This window comes from Pieris napi, chromosome 5 (assembly GCF_905475465.1).
Source record: "Pieris napi chromosome 5, ilPieNapi1.2, whole genome shotgun sequence".
Lineage (NCBI taxonomy): Eukaryota > Metazoa > Arthropoda > Insecta > Lepidoptera > Pieridae > Pieris > Pieris napi.
In genome coordinates, this window is record NC_062238.1 from 6,707,728 (window position 1) to 6,727,466 (window position 19,739).

General features: G+C 33.0%; 3 protein-coding genes across 5 annotated transcripts; 1 reads left to right on the forward strand and 2 right to left on the reverse strand.

Moving 5' to 3' along the window:
- LOC125049328 (protein HGV2) lies at positions 1-10,082 on the forward strand. 2 transcript variants are annotated; one of them, XM_047648489.1, is made up of 9 exons: positions 1-153; positions 2,200-2,372; positions 2,502-2,602; positions 2,959-3,098; positions 3,833-3,926; positions 5,298-5,435; positions 5,949-6,023; positions 6,500-6,699; positions 8,818-10,082. In XM_047648489.1, exons 1-9 carry the CDS (start codon positions 73-75, stop codon positions 8,998-9,000), a joined length of 1,185 nt encoding a protein of 394 aa, XP_047504445.1. In that variant the 5' UTR covers positions 1-72; the 3' UTR covers positions 9,001-10,082. The 2 variants fall into 2 exon arrangements, with proteins under 2 accessions (XP_047504445.1, XP_047504446.1); XM_047648490.1 differs by lacking the exon at positions 1-153 and adding an exon at positions 1,433-1,626.
- Positions 10,083-12,182: 2,100 nt separating this feature from the next.
- Positions 12,183-13,779, reverse strand: LOC125049329 (prostaglandin reductase 1-like). The gene is made up of 2 exons (XM_047648491.1): positions 13,562-13,779; positions 12,183-13,370 (listed from the first exon to the last, which is right to left on the reverse strand). The coding sequence occupies exon 2, from the start codon at positions 13,354-13,356 to the stop codon at positions 12,349-12,351; it is 1,008 nt and encodes a 335-aa protein (XP_047504447.1). The 5' UTR covers positions 13,357-13,370; positions 13,562-13,779; the 3' UTR covers positions 12,183-12,348.
- A 3,919-nt stretch (positions 13,780-17,698) lies between these two features.
- LOC125049792 (prostaglandin reductase 1-like) lies at positions 17,699-19,536 on the reverse strand. 2 transcript variants are annotated; one of them, XM_047649251.1, is made up of 2 exons: positions 19,365-19,536; positions 17,699-18,753 (listed from the first exon to the last, which is right to left on the reverse strand). In XM_047649251.1, exon 2 carries the CDS (start codon positions 18,737-18,739, stop codon positions 17,729-17,731), a length of 1,011 nt encoding a protein of 336 aa, XP_047505207.1. In that variant the 5' UTR covers positions 18,740-18,753; positions 19,365-19,536; the 3' UTR covers positions 17,699-17,728. The 2 variants fall into 2 exon arrangements, with proteins under 2 accessions (XP_047505207.1, XP_047505206.1); XM_047649250.1 differs by having other exon boundaries at positions 19,333-19,536.
- Positions 19,537-19,739: the final 203 nt, after the last annotated feature.

Consider the following 19,739-nt stretch of genomic DNA (forward strand, 5'->3'; position numbering starts at 1 on the left):
GATAAAGGTTGTGTGGTTGTGTCATATAGTTTTGGTGGTGTATCTTCGATAATTCAGTAAATAATCTTAAAAATGGACGATGGCAGTGATCTGTTGATAGCTGCTTGTGGAATGTTTATTGCTGGATCGCTCCAAAGGGAACGAAGCTGCTGGGTTAGACCTAGTTTACTGAGTCGCAATTGTTATAGCAATCATGACAAATTAAGAGATTTGAAAGCAGATGACTTGATTGTTCAAAATCCCATACATTTTAAAATATTCATTCTGTACAATAAAAAAATTTGAATAAAAATAATAAATTTATTTGTTGTTCATCAAGTTGTTTGTAGTCTGTAACAAAGTGACAGTGATAAGCGTGCTCTGTAATCTGTACAAGTAAAATAGCAAAGCGTTGCAGTCTACAAACCGTAGGGATGTTCTTTAAGCCGGATACGTTTTTGTGAATCGTAATCCCGAAGCGCGTCCGATTGCATGAAATTGAACTAATTTACAAAAGATCTATTCATACGCCATTGAAACCGCTTACCACGCCGAGTGTGACTTTTTGGCACTAGCAGCCCCAGTCTCTCCAACATTTCCGCCTTATACATTCTACCTCTAAGGACATTAAAAAATTATAGTAAGGTCTCTCCTTACCTCTTTTTGTATCCTACCAAACCCAAGACAAACAAAGTTGGATACATAGGTGGGTAAAATAGGTACACTCCATACAACCGTTAATTTATTCTAAATACGCTCCACCATTAAAGAGTATACTTTTTCTTGCGGGGACCAAATCATACAGTTACATTGGTTTCAAACAAGTGCACTTTGGATCGTTTGGCCATACGCAAAATAAACCTTAAATTCTTAAGAGCTCTTTTACACATTATTTTTATGTTATTCCAAAATCAATTCTACGTTTAAATGAAACCTAGGTCTTTGACTTCTGCTACTTTAGGAATTGGCTGTTTCTCTATGTTATTATTATAGAGAATCGATGTCCGTCCTCTTGAAAAAGAAATATCACCACAATATGTTTAACACGTGAAACATTTGACTTGTTTCAGTGGCAAAACGTAAAAGAACAAAAATAACAATTTGTTATAATATAGTAGTTAATAAATGATTTGAAATAGGAATACATTTTTTTTTAATAATTTTATGGCCTGGTAACGAGACCTAATAGGAATACAAATCTTGTCAAATAGACAATTCTATGCCTCCTTCAGCCTTCTTTAGTTTTTGAATTTGGTTATAAGTAAACACCAGTGAAAGCTGTAACACGTATTTGAAATATAATATAGTAATATCTAAAACAATGTCAGGGATAGAATTAGAATTGAATGTAGCCACTGTTTGTTTCGTATGGACTTGATCCGTCATCCGATCATTGAAACGATCGGATAGATACATCACTAGCGAATTGCAGCCGGCAAGGTGTAAATTTTCACTGTTTGATTTTGCTTTTTGAAGTTTGAACCAGTCTAAAAACAAAGTCACTTGCGCCATATGTTTCCGAGTCAAAAGTTCTGAATTAATATTACTTTCTGGTATTTTGTGTTGAAAATATACTTCTTAAGCTCTATTCGAGCCATCAGAACAAGGAAATTCAATAGAAGATAGAAAGTTTGAACTATAGCTAAGGTAAAGTAACTTTTAAGTGTTAGGTCTAAATTTCATTACCGCCATAAATATTTTTGTAATGTATTATGTTAGTAAATTAGATCAGAGAATAGACTAGATTCATTGTTAAAGCATAGCTCTGTTTATCCCTAAAATATTTCCTAGGACAAAGACCATCCACGTGGTTACTTGTGGAGTCGTAATAAAATGTCAAAGTGACCGTTACTTTTGCCGGCAAAATTGGTATATACTTTACAACTATATTATTTTGATATGTGTTCTTAATATTTTAAGTCTAATAATAAGTAATCACTACTTTTTGCTTAAGCAATTTCATTGAAATTGTATTAAATTTTTTTATAAAATGTTAATTAGATTTATAATATTAAGCATCTTTTACTTACATCTGATACATTGTAAACGATATTTTTACATTTGGTATCTTTTTTAAATTTGTTAAACTAATATAATATCTTATATTTATTTAATATAGGTCAGCCAACAGATTTGCATCTTGACATACATATTTAAACATACTCTTTACATTAGTTCCCTTACAAAAGATTTGCTATTAATATGTTTATTTCTGCATAGATGACTGAAACCACAGAAGTGCCAACCAGCTCTACTGACCTTCTTGCTGCTGGCCGCCGTGATCTGGCTGTCCGGGAGTACACTTCTGCAGTTGAAAGTCTGGCAAAGGCTTGTGAATTACTGGCTAAGGAACATGGTGACTCTGCAGATGAATGTGCTGAGGCTTATTTATGGTATGGCTTATTTATAAGTGACAATAATCATATTATTCTATATTTCTATCTATACTTCAATGCAATTTTAATATCAAATTCTGATTTTAAAATAAGTTCATTAATTGAAGAATTCATTGATTTGTTAAGGTATGGTAAAGCTCTCCTTGGATTATCAAGGGAAGAAAGTGGTGTCCTTGGGGATGGAATGCCAGGAACAAAGAATGGTGAGGAGGAAGGTGACAGTGAAGGTACATTTTTATTATTTCTATTTCAGCAATTGCTGCTATGCTACAAATTACCATACTTTTGCAAAGATTAAATTTTGATAGGTCATAAATTGAGAAAACTTTTATAATATTTTGTAAGAAAAAAATAAAATGTTTGTCTGGGTTTTATAATTTTTTCCTTTAAAATAAAATTTTCCTTAGATTTCAATTAAGTTTCCCTTTATAAAACTGTCCAAACTCATTTTAAATAAGTCTTACTTTCGTAAATAATGTTATAAATTAATGTATGCAACTATGTCAAAAATTATGTTGAAGTTCTATAGTTTTATGTAAAAAGATACAGAAATAGTATTGTAACTTTTTATTTGTTATTACAGACCAAGAGGAAAATGCTGAAGAAGTACCAGAAAAAGATGAAAAAGGTCAAGGGGATGAGGTTGAACCAATGGATTCAGAGCAAGCAGTTGAATCAACAAGTCAAGAGGAAGCTTCTTCTTCAAAGGAAACTGAACAACCTGTAAGTACATCTAGTAAATAAAGAATACACCAACATATATAACATAAATTTTCCCACGCCGAAGATATTATGGAAACTGTCTGGCTCTCTCACAATAAATCTATAAATTTCATAATAGTTACAAACACACAATGTATACTTATGCTGGTGTAAATTTGAATGATTCTAAATCCACATTTATTGGCCATTCTAAAATTAAAGATGTTAATTAGGCGAGGAGAACTGACATGCAAAATGATGGTAAACATTTAGCCTCTGTCAGCATGTTATTGTTTTATTGTTGTGAGGGCATGGTTATATTGGTGTCATATATATCCTCATATTGCCTATATACGGTCAAACCTGGGTAAGTGAGAAAACTCTATAAGTGAGAGTAATAACCGGGACCTGTCATTTTAAGATCCCAAAACCTCTACTAGCGAGAAACAGAAACCTCTGTAAGAGAGAGTTGTCTTCCCTCATGGTCCTCTCTATGTGAGACTGCTACATATCTTTACCTGCATTAGCGAGAGCATAAGCATAAGAGCATAACTCGGGTTAGTGAGAAACCTCTATAAGCGAGAATGATATTGTGCTCCCTTGAACTCTCGCTTATCCAGGTTTGACTGAAGTGTTTTCCCATTCACAGCCAGCCTTTGTCTTTAGTTCTAACTTCAATAACAGTAATTTGAATTACATGGGAAGTTCACTAAACAAATATCTTTAAAATTAAAAGGCATTTTTTTATACTTCAGGGTACATCAAATGGTGATTTAAATGATGAATCAATGGCAAATTTGGACAATGAAGATGATGTAGATAATCTTCAGCTTGCTTGGGAAATGTTAGGTGAGTTTATAATTTGGCTTTTCAAATTTTTTTGTTTAGCAAGTTTACTAGACTTTTTTTTTTTAGTTTTTCTCTTACTAGGGTTGCCTGGAAGAGATCGCTTATTAGCGATAAGGCCGCCCGTTGCATCCCCTATAATTTTTTATGTATTGTGTTATTTTTGTTTCTTTTATTTTTATTGCAACAAAATGTGAATAAATAATAATAAACAAATAAATGGAACTTGGTCATAGGACCAAAACTAAATAATTTTTTAAATTGTAATACTATTATTACAAAAAGAAATCTATTTAACCTATTTAGTCATGTTAAACATACCGTAATAGAAACTTATTATTTTAATAAATATTATTTGGGATTTTGCACCTTAAATACTAGCTAACACAGCTAGTATTTAAGGTGCAAAATCCTAGCTTACTAGGAGTAACAGCGATTAATCTGTTATGTTGGTGGCAGCCTTATTATATATAGAAAGTATTTTCTAATTCCTAACCATCCACTATTTTATTAATAAATAAATATTTGTCCATTCTTCTGTTGTTGTGAGTTTGTTGTATACACTTCTTGTCCAGACAATAACGGACACAAAAAATTCGAAATATGTTGCTGGCAAATAATTTGTATTGTATAGATTACTAGCTGATCTGGCAAACGTCGTTTTGCCAAGTATATTAATTATAATAAAAAATAGGGGTTGATCGTAGAAGGGTGAAAATTAGGGGTTGTATGTATTTTTTAATGCTGTATCATAAAAAAAATAGGGGTATGTTAAGGGTAGTCCTAACATTTAGGGGGATGAAAAATAGATTTTGTCCGATTCTCAGAGATACCCTATGCACATAAAACTTCATGAGAATCGGTCAAGCCGTTTCGGAGAAGTTTAACTACAAACACCGCGACACGAGAATTTTATATATAAGATTTATTAAAAAATCAACAATTCACATTTAAATAATTATAATGTTGTATGCGGATTTCACTAATGGGAGTTAGATTTTGTTTTTGTTATCAATAGCATGAAGGTACTCAAGAGGCTTTTCAGGGAATTAATACTAATGTGTTACTGAGACCTTATCAGTCTCTGATAGGGTTGGTTGTACAAGCCGTCGGAAATATCTGCGAACCTCGCTGGAATGCGCTTCTTTAAATAATTCTGCGTTTCTGCTTTAAATAATGTAAATAATAAGTATTTGTAAATTTCAAGTAGGTACGAGTATCAATAAAAATAAGTACACAAATAAAATATTTTTTATTTTTACATCTTCAATTTTTTTGCTATCTCTCCAGTTTGTATGACGTCATTAAGCCAGGTTCGCAGATATATCGATGTGACTGTACATGATAATCATATAGTTTAAATTATCTCATTAGATCTCGCACGAAGCATATTGGAGCGCCGTGCGCAGTCAAACGCAGAGGGCGCTCGCTCTTTGTTAGCAGATGTTCACCTCACATTAGGAGAAGTTGCATTGGAAAGTGAGACATATGACAAGGCCGTCATTGATATGAGTAAGTTATCTTTTTTATATGCTGAAGAATTTTATTAATATATATGTGTGGTTTATTTAAGTTATTTGCTTTGCCTCAAAGATAAATAGAGAACTTATTGATATATCTCTATGCTTACTGGGTAGGCGGTAACTAATATTTATATGATTATAGAAACAGAAAGTTAGGTTAGAATATACTCTAGTGCTGGTAGTTCTCTATACCAAAACGTAATTAAAAATTCCAACTCCGCGCTAAAAGATGTCGTTAATATTTCAATTAAATCATCAAAATATTAAGTAGTTTTCTGTCAATTTGATTTCGCTTCTTTCACTGACATGATTAATAAGTATTTGAAACAATAAGAAAATAAATTAAATATTGTAAATAATGTTTGTTTCATTAGCTTTTTAATCTGTTAAATAATTTAATTTTAATCTGTAGTACTCACATAAACCAAAGATAATATTAAATTATAGTTCTCTTTCCAAATTAATATCAAAATCTATATAGGTACATTATTTAAAATTTCAGTGAGCTGTTTGGAGATTCAAAAGGAGCTGTACTCGAGTGACGATCGACGCATCGCAGAAACTCATTATCAAATTGGTAATATTTTATTGAATGAATAACCATTAGCTCACATTTATTTATTTCTCCAAGTTGGTGATGGAAGGTTATGAGATAACTACTTTTGTCTAGAACTTTATTGGTGCCCGTAAAATATACCCATATAGCTCCTTCAATAATCTGTTATATTTCTACTTAACTTTGGTCTGTAAGTAATAGTGCATCGTTATAAACTAAACTAAAGAAAATAATAATTATAATCCAATACCGCGTGTCTTCGAGTCAGATTTTCTTTATCTGATAATTTTTCTTTATATATAAGTAGCTGACACGTCGTTAATTATAGGACCTATAACATGAATGTTTTCAACTATGCTGTTCTTCACCATACAAACAACTGTTCAATGATCGTTACATCATTGGTGAAGAGATGGTGTTTGAACGCACCCTTAACTAGCAACGCTTGTGTCCTAGCAATAGCGTGTCTTTAAATTTTACTCGAGAATTTGTTTCAGGTCTGGCCAATTCTCTGGCCTCGAACTTTGAGGAGGCAATAACGCACTTCAAAAATGCAGCGAACATTCTAGAATCTCGTATTAAGTCACTAGAGGGTCCTGAACCCACGGACGCAGCTCGAGCCGAGATCAAAGAGCTGAAGGAACTATTGCCCGAGATACAAGACAAGATTCAAGACATGGTGGAGTATAAGGCAGAGGTGAGGCCCTGCGAGTGTTTGGAACAAACTAGGGATATGTTGCGGAAATTGATGTTAAAGGAAAAAAAACATGTGTCTTGTGGTACTCGGGTAGAGGTTTAGACTATAAACTACAGAGCGCCTGGCATAAAGTTAAAACTATTGCCATAATATTTAAAAAAAAAAAAACTACAGAGCGCTTAAAAAACTAATGCACATCTTTTTTTGATACTTTGTGATAGTTAACTGTAGGATTTAAGGTTAAGCGACACAATTCAATCACAATTTTTCTTATTCTGACTTATTATTAATACAATTGTTCAAGGATCTCTCGTGAAACACTTAACAATTTTAATTTATAGGCTCAAGTCGCTGGTTTGTTCTATTTTTAGGACATCCTTATTTTAAGAAAATTATTCACTGTTTCAAGGTGAAAATAATTTTATGCCACTGAATACTTTGCTTATTATTAAACGCTTTTGCGTAATATTTCAATTTAAAGCTAAGATTAGTCTTTAGTTAGCGAGTACTCATTTAAAATAAGTCTTTTTTATAAGATACGCGAAATTATGTAATTTTTTACATCGCGCCACGTAATAGATAAGTTTTTTCGATTAGTTTGTAATAATTTCATGGTGAATCTTGACTTTTGTCAGTTACATTCCATTTTCTAAATACTCAAATAATTACTACTTAAGACGGATCTTGAAAATAAGTGATACTTTGTGCCTATTTGCTTGACTATACGACGATGCTTTAGACTGATATTTTTAGGAAAGCCTATTTTTAATGTTAAATTGGTTTTTGAATGAAATTGTGAATTCAGTATTATTTTAGTGCGTTTACCCGTTAGTAATTGTATTGTTAAATTTTTGGCCATTTTGTATTGTCTGTAATAAAATTGTTCAAAATTAATGCGTGTATATTATTTCACTGTGCCCAATACATTGATGGCCAGAATTTATCAATACAAAATTATTTGGCCATTAATGTACTAGTTGTCGATAATTTTTAAATTCGCTTTAGCAACCAGAGGGTAGCAGTTTAACGCTTGGGTATATCCTAAGAAGTTGAGCAGTGTTTGCCTAGTGGCTTCAGCGTGCGACTCTCATCCCTGAGGTCGTAGGTTCGATCCCCGGCTTTGCAGCAATAGACTTTCTATGTGCGCATTTAACATTGCTCGAACGATGAAGGAAAATATCCTAAGAACTATAAATTTTATGTAGATATCATCGGATTTAAACTGCTATAAAATTTAATGAACAACGGCAATATTGTTTATATAATAAATTAGCTGACCCAGCGGTCTTCGTACCGCATAATAGTCGATGAATACCTTTTAGGTAAACTCAAAAATATTGCCTTTGGAGCAAATTTCGTAGTTAATATGAACGTTGTTGTCTTTGGTTTTCGATATTATTAACATTTCAATTCACTTTTTTACTTAAATATTTGCAAAATTTTAAATAGAATTTTTTATTATTTTGCTATACAGAGCGAATTCGAAACCAACAAAAAATAAAAAAAAACGGTCCAGCCGTTCTCGAGTTATGAATGTCATATCATAGTTATGTCAAATAACCAGTTTTAACTAACGTAACACGACATAATGACATGACCATATATATAAATACCATTTTATTCTTAAACTTTTCTCGGTTACTAACAATTAAAAAAAAATAGAATTACTTTGAAAATAAGACCCTAAACTAGGAGATTGCGTTCACGTTACACTGATTTTTCTTATAAGATGTTAATAGAATGAATCATTTATTAAAAGGAACTAAAAATTAAAAAAAGTTATTTGTAGAAATCTAACCCAGAATCTGCTTTAAAGTTAAACGTTTACGCTAAGGCGTACCTACTGCACTAAACTTTGAAAACACCCGAAGGTTCGAAATTTGTCTTGTTGACAGGCAAAGTCTGCGACTTTCTAACGTAAAGTCGCGTGTTCAAACCTCGGTTATAAATAAATATTATTTTTTACAACGCATTAATCAGGATGAAGGTAGACATCGTACAGAAACCGGCATGTCTTAGACCCAAATGTTTAATATTTAGCAGACATAATCCGAGCTGAAGTTTAAAAAATAATAATCTAGTAAAGGTTATTATTATTTTAGTTCTCTATTTTTCTAGACTATAAGAAGGGTGCGAGAAGCTCTGTTCCCATCGAATGGGGCAACATCATCACAGAGCAACGGGGCCAGCTCATCGTCAGATGCCAAGAAACCGGCCGCGTCAGACATTTCCCACCTCATCAAGAGGAAACGTAAACCTAGCGAAAGTGAGGAACCAGCATCGAAGAAAAAGAATACATAAAACAGGACTTAACAATTAAAAATGGACTTGACAAGTTAGACATTAACTCTTCTATAAGGAAATTGCTTTCGAAAAATCATAAAAGACTTCTGGAACATAAATGCTTAATTATGTAAACATCTCAATTGAAGCGTTTTTTACCTCTAACTTATTATTAACAATATTTGTATAATTAAATGTTAATTGGGTATCTAATTTTATACCATAAATATTTTCATATATTCAGTACATTTTGAATTCCATTTAAAAATTATAATTTTAAGTTAACAATTTTACACAGTTGGTCAAAAATGTCTGCAATTTTGTCTCTCAATAGGTTTTAGGGGTTTGAGGTTGTGTATATTTTGACTTTTGTTTAAACTCAGCGCAATTCGGCTTATTAGTGAAAATAAATTATTACTCGCTCGCGACCTTGAACTCTACGATTCGGTATTTAATATATAGTATTAAAAAAATATTGAATATTGTAATACAATCCCTATACACAATTAGCTAAGCATTGTTTTCGGGAGAGGAGAGGTATACATTTTTGATTTTATTTTGTAATTATTTAGTAGAATTTAAGTATTGCGCAATCTCCGAAATTGAGTTAAATTTTCTTGAAATTCAAGTTTAGTAATTTAAATGACTGATTATAAGTTATAAAGTTGATAAACGATTATTAAATATATTATATAAAAGTATTTCAAAATATTTAATATTTGTCCATTCATAAAACTATTTTAAATTCTTAATTGGATACAAATGAAAAATGTTTTGATTTGAACTTCAGACAAATTTATATTGTAAAATTGTGGGGTTTATTTTATTTCCTAATTATGATAATCTAAAGGAATCGTAAAATGTAAAATATTTGATTAGAAATTAACTTTAAACTGCTTTCCTAACGCCTTATTTTATGTTAACCTCATTTGATCGTATTTTTTTCTGTACAATATTTACTCAAAGTAGACCTTGACTTAAACCAAATTTCGTACCAGAACTATCGTTGGAAAAATTTCATTGAATTACTATTAAGTTAGTATAAAGGTAATAGATTGTAATTTATGTAAATGATTTAAGATAATAAAGTATGACGCTATCAACGTTGTTTCAATTTCGCAAAGTCATTATGATAAACGAAAACGGTACAACAATTTATGCCCACAACTTCAATACGATGAACTTGACCATGACAACAAATGTGAATATGATCAACCTTCACTTAACACGACGTGAGTCTATAAATACATTATTGTTAAAAAAAAATAGAGCTACATCCGGCATATATTAATAAGGGTTGCAGACCAAGAGCTAAGCTAAGTTAGTTTAGCTTAGCTCGCATAGCTGACGCAGTTTTCCATACTTGTGTGCAGACCGCAAACTGTGCGAACTAAGCTATGTGAGCTAACTAAAATATGCGAAGCTAAGTTAGTTGTGTATGCCGATGCGCAGCTACACGAGCTAAGCTAAGCCCCTCCCGCTACCCCGCACTCCCTTTGCAGACACTGACTGAGCTTTGGCTTAGATGTTGGTGTGCATGCTATTTATTTCTAGCTTAGCTTAGCCTAGCTTGCTTGGCATAGCTTAGTTTAGCCTTGGCATAGCTTAGTTTAGCCTTGGCATAGCTTAGTTTTCGGTCTGCAACCGGCTTAACAGGCGTATGTGTGATGCATAAAGCGTAATTTATAGATTTCAAGGACTTAAAATTACATATAAGTTGCACAGATCATGACGCTTTGTAACCTTTACGGTCTTGCATCTGTTTCTCTGTTGATTTTTCTTTATATACAAGTTCAGCCATCTATGTCTTAACTAGTGAGCAATATATCTGTCACCGTAAAATTGTAAACACCGTTAGATTGTAATCTATCTCGCGAGATTGTAAAATGTCGAAAGATTGTGAACTCAACGTACTGCATATTATGGCCGATTTACATTATCTTAGTGTTTAGGAGAGTGCTTTAGGATAGTGCTTTAGTTGAAACATGTAAACGCTACTTGCTTTTCTACTTTTTTTATCGGCAAAAGATCATATTCAACTAACCCGTAGTCGTCGCGTTTTGGAAGGCCTTGAAAATGTTTTTTTACCACATACTTTCTTGCTTTTAGCATCATAAATTTTGACCTATTGAACAATATTTTAACGATTAAACTAGTTATTTTTAAATTTACACAATAATAATTAGATATGAGCTACTGATTTGCGATAAACGTGTACTTAAGATTGTATGTTCCAAGGCCGTTTGTGGTTAAATCAAATTTAAATATCGACGAATTTATTAAAATCGACTTAAACAAACAATAATCGTAATTTTATTTTTACGTTCTCTTCTGCAGTCTGCATTGACCTTACCCTCAAAGACATCTTAAATAGTCACTTTAATTGTGTAGGAAATTTCAGAACAATCGTGAATATAAATATGACTTGAAACATATACCTACTGAAAGCTTAAATAGAGGCGATACATTATAATCTATATAACGTTTCTATTTTAGTATGAATGTGGCAATTTATTTGCGAAGGTGTAAATATAAAAACATTCCATTAAAATTCATGGAAAGTTATAATAGATCGCACAGGCATTTGTAGATTTTCCAACCCGACATTGTTATTTTCACTGGGAATCGATGTCGTCAAGTTCATTTCCAAATAAGTGACCAAGTAGGTCACGGTTATGTATAAATAATGCAGATTAACATTAATTATTTACCGGAATAATTATCACTATAACAGTTGACTTCAAAATAATACTTATGAATATATCAGTAACCGATACCGTCCACTTTATGTACTCATTTGTCTTATCTCACAAACCACTAACATGATCTGCTAATTATGTATATACAGCGATGATGTTTTAGCTACTGTTTTATACTATAAAATTGGTAGGTATGTGAGTTTTTTTTTAATATATAGGAACTGGTACATATGGGTAAAATAGGTGAAATAATGGTAAAATTAGGCGGAACGTAGGTTGATAATCTTATTATTACTATATAATATTATTATAACTGCCGTTTAATTTTTGAGAAAAGCTATCCAATACTAAAAGGACAGTTTCGTAATTATCGATTTAGAAAAAAATGCAGTATGAAAATAATGGAGCATTAATTTTTTCGTAATCATATTATTAAGATAGGTATATATATCACGCATACCTTTTTGTACTGCTATCAAGGATAAAAATAAATACATAGACTATATTCAATCATTATTATTTTTTGTAATAACATTACATTGTTGTTTTCTTGATAATCGTAATTATACTTTGTTTTTGTAAGAACAGCAAGTCATACCCATAACAAGGAAAATCCAACAAAAATTACAATAATTATTTATTTAATAGTTACGTTAATAACACATCATCAAACTTTAACAACAGCCTTTCCCGTGTTGTCTCCAGCCAGCATGCCGACAAAGGCATCATATAGCTTATCAAACCCTTCGGTCACATGGCTTCTTGTCTTTATCTTGCCTTCTTTAATCCACTGTGCCAGAGTAGCGATAGCCTCTGGCCACCTGTTTTCTGGTGCTGTCCACCTGGATACTATAAAACCCTCCACTTTTAGCTGCTTGAATAAGATGAGCGGCAGCAGTGATGTTGTCTTATACGTGGTTGGGTCTTCATTGTACGAACTAATGCAGCCGCAGAGAGAAACTCTTCCATACATATTCATTTGGCTGTAAATAGCAGCAGTCAGCTCCCCGCCTACGTTGTCAAAATAACAATCTACTCCTTTTGGAGCTGCGTCTTTTAAAGCTTTACTAACATCAGCAGTCTTGTAGTTTATAGCTTTGTCGAATCCTAGTTCCTTCTCAAGCCATTGCACTTTATCATCGGAGCCAGCAAACCCAATAACTCTGCACCCTTTGATCTTTGCAATCTGTCCTACAATGGATCCGACGGCACCCGCTGCTCCCGATACAACCACGGTCTCGCCAGCTTTCGGTTTACAGATTTCAAGAAAACCAAAGTAGGCAGTGACTCCAGGCATGCCTAAAGCTCCCAAAGCCAACTCAAGGGGTAGACCATGAAGATCTGGCAATATATACACAGTACTGTAGGTTTCTTTTAAATTGGTCACCACGCTGTAGTCACACCATCCCTTATGTGTAACCACCCTGCGGCCAACTGGAAAGTCTGGGTTCTTTGACTCTGTAATTGTACCTACTTGAAAGCCGAACTGGTCGTAGGGAGTTGGTGTACTAGAGTTGTAGGCTCTCAAATAAGGATCGACACTGATCCATTCGGCTTTCACGGAGAAATGACCGGTTTTCAGCTGTGGCAATTCATATTCGACAAGTTCGAAGTCATCCTTTTTGGGAACTCCTTGAAAATGCCTTTTTACGACGTATTTTCTTGCTTTAACCATTATAACACGTTCAGCTGTAAATGGTAAAGAAGTTCCAATACAATTACCAGTTTTATTATGTAAACATCTACGATAATTTTTAAATTAATCAAGACATATTGTGTTAAGAGCTTATCGCAGAGTGCAAAATACCTATCTGTTCAAGTGATAAAAACATCTTGTGATACAGACGTGAACACGATATTAAATTAAAATAGGTACTTACTGAATAATATTTTCCTGGAATCCGATCGTATATTACTTTTATTATTACGTTTTTATGTTCACACTGATCGTATTCTAATTTTAAATCTATAACGTAAATAACTTATTTTAAAATTTAAAACGTGCGAATGAAATATTAAACTGGTATTTTATCACACTGGTGACTGGACACAACAACAGGTAGTGAACCGATATTGGCGAATGACGACGACGATCCGTGATATCCTGTTGCACACACTCACACAATACACATACGCTGCGCACATTTGTTCACCATTATATTACCAAATTTAAGTCTAGTGTTTCCCTTTACAGTCTTGTCACAAAACTCAACTTTTGTAGAAAAAGAAACGCTTTTTATTACAACTAAAATACTCAAAATAAAAAAAAAACAACGTATTATATATGGTCTCGATTGACACAGAACATTCGCAGCTGAAGCCATATCTTCTAAGTGCGTGCTTTTAAGTACATTCGATAAATCAAAATCGTTCCTAATTGTAGTAAAAACTTGTGAAACAACTATCTACGCTTTTGATACTCTCGATCACCACCAAATCGCAACTAAATTATATGATTGTGGCATAAGGGGCCCATTCCTGGGTTTGGGCAAATATTACTTAACAAGCACGAAAGACATCGTAGTTGGAAATGTAGTTAGTGATTCTATATTTAAGACCACGGGGACTGCGCAAGACTCGGTGCTGGGTCCTGTTATATTTTTGTCTTATTTCAACGATATGTGCAATTGCACTGTAACTTGCCCAAATTACCAATTCGCCGATGACACCCGTCCTATAGTAACTAACTTTAGCCACGAAAAAAAAGCATGTTATTTATTTTAGTGGGTGATACAATGCACCAGGAGAACATGACGTACGCTCGCTCTAAACTCCATATTATTGGGGCTTTTGTTGATACAAATACATGTATCGAATATATTCGTACCAAAAGTTTTTCGCGAGCCGAAAGTGTTAAGGCAAGCGCCTCTCCCCACGCTTTGTCTGCTCCTTTATCGCGTTCGTATGCCTGTCATTGGGAATGGTCAGTTATGTAAAATTTGAAGTGGTTACTTACGATGAAGAACCATTAGCAAATGACCTGAACTTCATTTTAATGAGCAAACTGTATGTCGATGATATAGATGTTTCAAAGTCAAAGTCAAATCATTTATTTCAATTAGACCATCTAAAATGGCACTTTTGAACGTCAAAAAAATATATATATAAAGAATATTCTAGTTGCCCCTTCCAAAAGGTAGTTTCGTGTGGAGAAGAATGGGCAAGAAACTCCACACTTACTCTTTTAAAATAGGTTTACAATATTTTGTTACATTTGTTAAATAATTATATGTGAAGACAATGTACTCTTAGCAATAAACTACTATACTAAAAAAGTTAGTATACATGTTCCTCACATATTTACAAATATCGAAACCGTAGAATATTAACATCAAAGAGTAATAAAAATATTAAAAAAACACAACAAAACAGTGTGTGAGATACAAAAAAAAAATTACATTTGTAGCATTATAAATAAAAAAAATAATAATAATAATAATAACAAAAATATGCTAAAGCAAAAAATCAGCAACCAATTTGATTTTGTCCAGGCTCTATGATTGTCCTATGGAGCAGGACCAGCATGTTTCCAAGCATTCTTATCTTGAATATAATCATCTAAGTTGTTTCACGTAAGTTGTAACATGTAATTTCTACTTGAACATTGACATCCAGCCTTTTGTAGTATGAGTTATGGATTCAAATGACTGTCTGTGTCTCTATGCACACACACACACCTGTGCACTGTATTCTCCGTATTTCTACCTCTAAAAAATCTTTATTGCCGATCGAGTCGGCCCGGAGAACATACCAATTATATTTAGGTATTTTATAATCTTCTGTCTATCTATACTTTCACGTCTTTTCTCCCACTAGAATAAGCAGAGATCACGGCACACGACATACTACATGCTACGGTCCTGACATACCTATTTCACTTCATCGACATTCATGACATTCACTATGCATGCTCGTCGGTTATGGATATTTTTCACATGTTCCTTTTACAATATTTTACCTTTTTTTATTAATTTAACTACAATTTTATAGGGGTTTTGTGGTGTATCGAAGCAACAGACACAGTTGTTATATTATTTAGCACACTTCTGTTATGGAACACTGGAAACGTGGTATTAATTATAATCTTTCGAAGAGACTTAGTTCTGCAGCTTACGCGGTTAAAAAAATTCGCTCACTAACTGATGTCGATACAGCTAGACTTGTTTATTTTAGTTACTTTCACAGCTTAATGACTTATGGCTTATTATTATGGGGTCATGCTGCTGATGTCGAAATTATTTTCATCCTGCAGAAGAGGGCTATTCGTGCAATCTATAATTTAAAATGTAGGGAATCTCTGAGAGATAAATTCAAGGAAATTAATACACTTTCCCTCGCAATATATTCATGAAAATATTATGTATGTATACAAAAATAGTGAAAAGTTTATTAGAATAGAACATACGCACAATGTTAACTGTTAACACTCGGAACAAACGCAGGCTGCAATTTCCCCGTACTAGACCATCTAAAGTTAGTAATTATTTTTTGTGAAATGGGATACTCTATCCCATTTCACAAAAATTTATTATTAATCTTTAATAAAACCCCAGAGGCTCTTTTATCTCTGCCTTTTAATAAATTTAAGAAATGTATTAAAGAAAAGCTGTGTAAAAAGGCTTACTATAAAGTTTAAGGATTATCTAATTGATAAAAGGCCCTGGGACTAGTGCTAGACAGGCTTCTTCTAATTAATTTGCGATATTTGTTTTAAAATAAGTGTTGTTTGAATATTTGCTATTTTAAAAGTGTACGGAGAGGTTTTCTCCGCCGGTTTTTTCTCTCGGCCTACACCCTCTGTCTTCTTTGTCTATGAGTATACAGAGCTAGCTTTGTCTATGATATATGAGCCTACAGATTCAAATTTAATGTCGTGGAATAAGTGTATTGTAAGTTCCATAATAAACATATTGGAACGAAGTTCCTTATCGCGCGTTGTGAAAGACGGAAAAAATTCTTATGAAAAGTTGTCACGACACTTTTTTGCTATTTCCTATTGTAATACACCGGTTCTCGTCCGATCACCGAAGTTAAGCAAGCAGTACTTGGATGGGTGACCGCCTGAGAACACCTCGTGATGTTGGCTTTTTTTTTTCGTCGTAATATTGGTGTCGAGAAAATCTATCATACTGTTATGATACCAATTAACATATAAATTAATCGAAAGGAATTTCGATCCATCCGGGTGTCCCTTGACACCTCTAAAGTTTTTTTATTTTATTTTTCAATAAGAAGATTTATTTTAAACAAAAAAAGGCCAATTAAGATATCAATTATATAAATTAGTATAGACAATAATAATATTTAAATAAAAGAAACTTTATTAAGGTCATTGGTTTTAGGCTTAAGCAAAATCGTTTGTAATAATAATTTATTGAGATATTCACTTTAAATTATTATCTTTATAGCTTTTTTATATAATTAGATAATAAGCACTCAGTTCCTAATTATATCATTGTTTAAAGAAATTTATTATTAAATATAAATGGTTTTGTGATAGTAGTTCGGTAAATAAATATCTCAGTTACTTTTATATCTCTAAATATATAAGATCAAATTTTGAAATTTTATGGAAAACTTTTACTTGATTTCATATTTTCTCTATGTAATATATACTATTCAGATTATTACATAGTATTATTGGTATATTCTTATAGTTTCAGTCAATTAAAGTAATTTACAAAGAAAAATTGTTTTGTTAAAGCATATTTCATTTACACTATTATTAGTACATAAGAATAAATACTGTGATTCTATAAGTAAATATATAATTAATGTTGATTTAAAAGAAAAGTTACACATGATTTGTTTTTTAACTATGAATCAATGTATGATGGCAACAATTGTTTAATTTTCAAATCACTTTAGTTTCAATCACGTAAAATCCTGAATATATACGCAAACGATCGCGACCAACCACGAATTTGCATTTTACAATGTTATGTTCACGTCATTACCTCTACACTTAAATCAAACAAATTTTTTAGGCATTCATAATTTATTGTAACTTTTTCTGTAAGCTATATTAAATTGACCCTTATAACACATTATAAAACTTTTACAACAGCCTTTCCCGTGTTTTCACCAGCCAGCATGCCGACAAAGGCATCATATATCTTATCGAATCCTTCGGTCACATGGCTTCTTGTCTTTATCTTGCCTTCTTTAATCCACTGTGCCAGAGTAGCGATAGCCTCTGGCCACCTGTTTTCTGGTTCTGACCACCTGGATACTATAAAACCCTCCACTTTTAGCTGCTTCAATATGATGAACGGCAGCAGTGATGTTGTCTTATACGTGGTTGGGTCTTCATTGTACGAACTAATGCAGCCGCAGAGAGAAACTCTTCCATACAAATTCATTTGGCTGTAAATAGCAGTAGTCAGCTCCCCGCCTACGTTGTCAAAATAACAATCTACTCCGTTTGGAGCTGCGTCTTTTAAAGCTTTACTAACATCCGCAGTCTTGTAGTTTATAGCTTTGTCGAATCCTAGTTCCTTCTCAAGCCATTGCACTTTGTCATCGGAGCCAGCGAATCCAATAACTCTGCACCCTTTGATCTTTGCAATCTGTCCTACAATGGCTCCGACGGCACCCGCTGCTCCCGATACAACCACGGTCTCGCCAGCTTTTGGTTTACAGATTTCAAGAAAACCAAAGTAGGCAGTGACTCCAGGCATGCCTAAAGCTCCCAAAGCCAACTCAAGGGGTAGACCTTGAAGATCTGGCACTATATATACATTACTGTGGGCTTCTTTTAAATTGGTCACCACGCTGTAGTCACACCATCCCTTATGAGTAACCACCCTGCAGCCAACTGGAAAGTCTGGGTTCTTTGACTCAGTAATTTTACCTACTTGAAAGCCGAACTGGTCGTAGGGAACTGGTCTACTTATGCTGTGGGATCTCATATAAGGGTCGACACTGATCCATTCGGCTTTCACGGAGAAATGACCGGTTTTCAGCTGAGGCAATTCATATTCGACAATTTCAAAGTCATCCTTTTTGGGAACTCCTTGAAAATTCCTTTTTACGACGTATTTTCTTGCCTTAACCATTATAACACGTTCAGCTGTAAGTGGTAAAGAGATTTTAATTTAATTACCAGTTTTGTCATTTGTAACACATTATTAATCTTTTACAACACATACACATTACTTATACGATTATTTTTTGAATTATTCAAGAAATATTGTTTTAAAAATATTTTTACTTTTTTTATTGAAATAAAGCTTGCCAACGCTCGGCACACTGATACATTGGCAAAATAACCACAAAATACAATTTTTAATGTGACAAGCATTTAAAGGAAAACCTGACATACATGTAGAGATCATATAAATATTAATCATAACAATTATTAAACAAAACAAACATTAAAAAAACAATTACTAATCAAAGAAATTAAAAGTAATAGTGTGAGGGGAGCAACTATGGATATCTAGACCTAGCTCGTTTATCAGAATGCTTAGTCTGGACATCGCGCGGTGAGCTTTGAACAAAGCGCGTTCTACGGAAAGGAGGCAGAAATGGAATAATGATGCCTGAGAGATAGAAGAGATTGTCGCATAGTGCAAAATACCGAACTGTTCAAGTGTTGAGAACATCTTGTGATACATACGTGAACACGATATTAAATTAAAAGACTTACTGAATAGTTCCAGGAATCTGATCGTATATTACTTTTTATTATTGCGTATTTATGTCCGCACTTATCGTATTCAAATATATTATATATTTCAAGTATTTTACAACAATTCACGTAATTAAAATTATGTTAAATATTAAACCTTGCGAATAAAATATTAAACTGGTATATTATCACGCTGGTGACTGGACTACCCAACAACAGGTAGTGAACCGATATTGACGAATAACGAGGACGATCCATTATATAAACCTTTTGCACACAGCCATACAATACACACGCACAGCACATTTATTTTTTGTCACCATTATATTATTGCCGAATTTATGTTTCTTACATAAGTAAGGAGGTCAAGTGCGTCCCATTTCTTTTAACAAGACTCAATATAATATTTTGTGGAGAATATTATA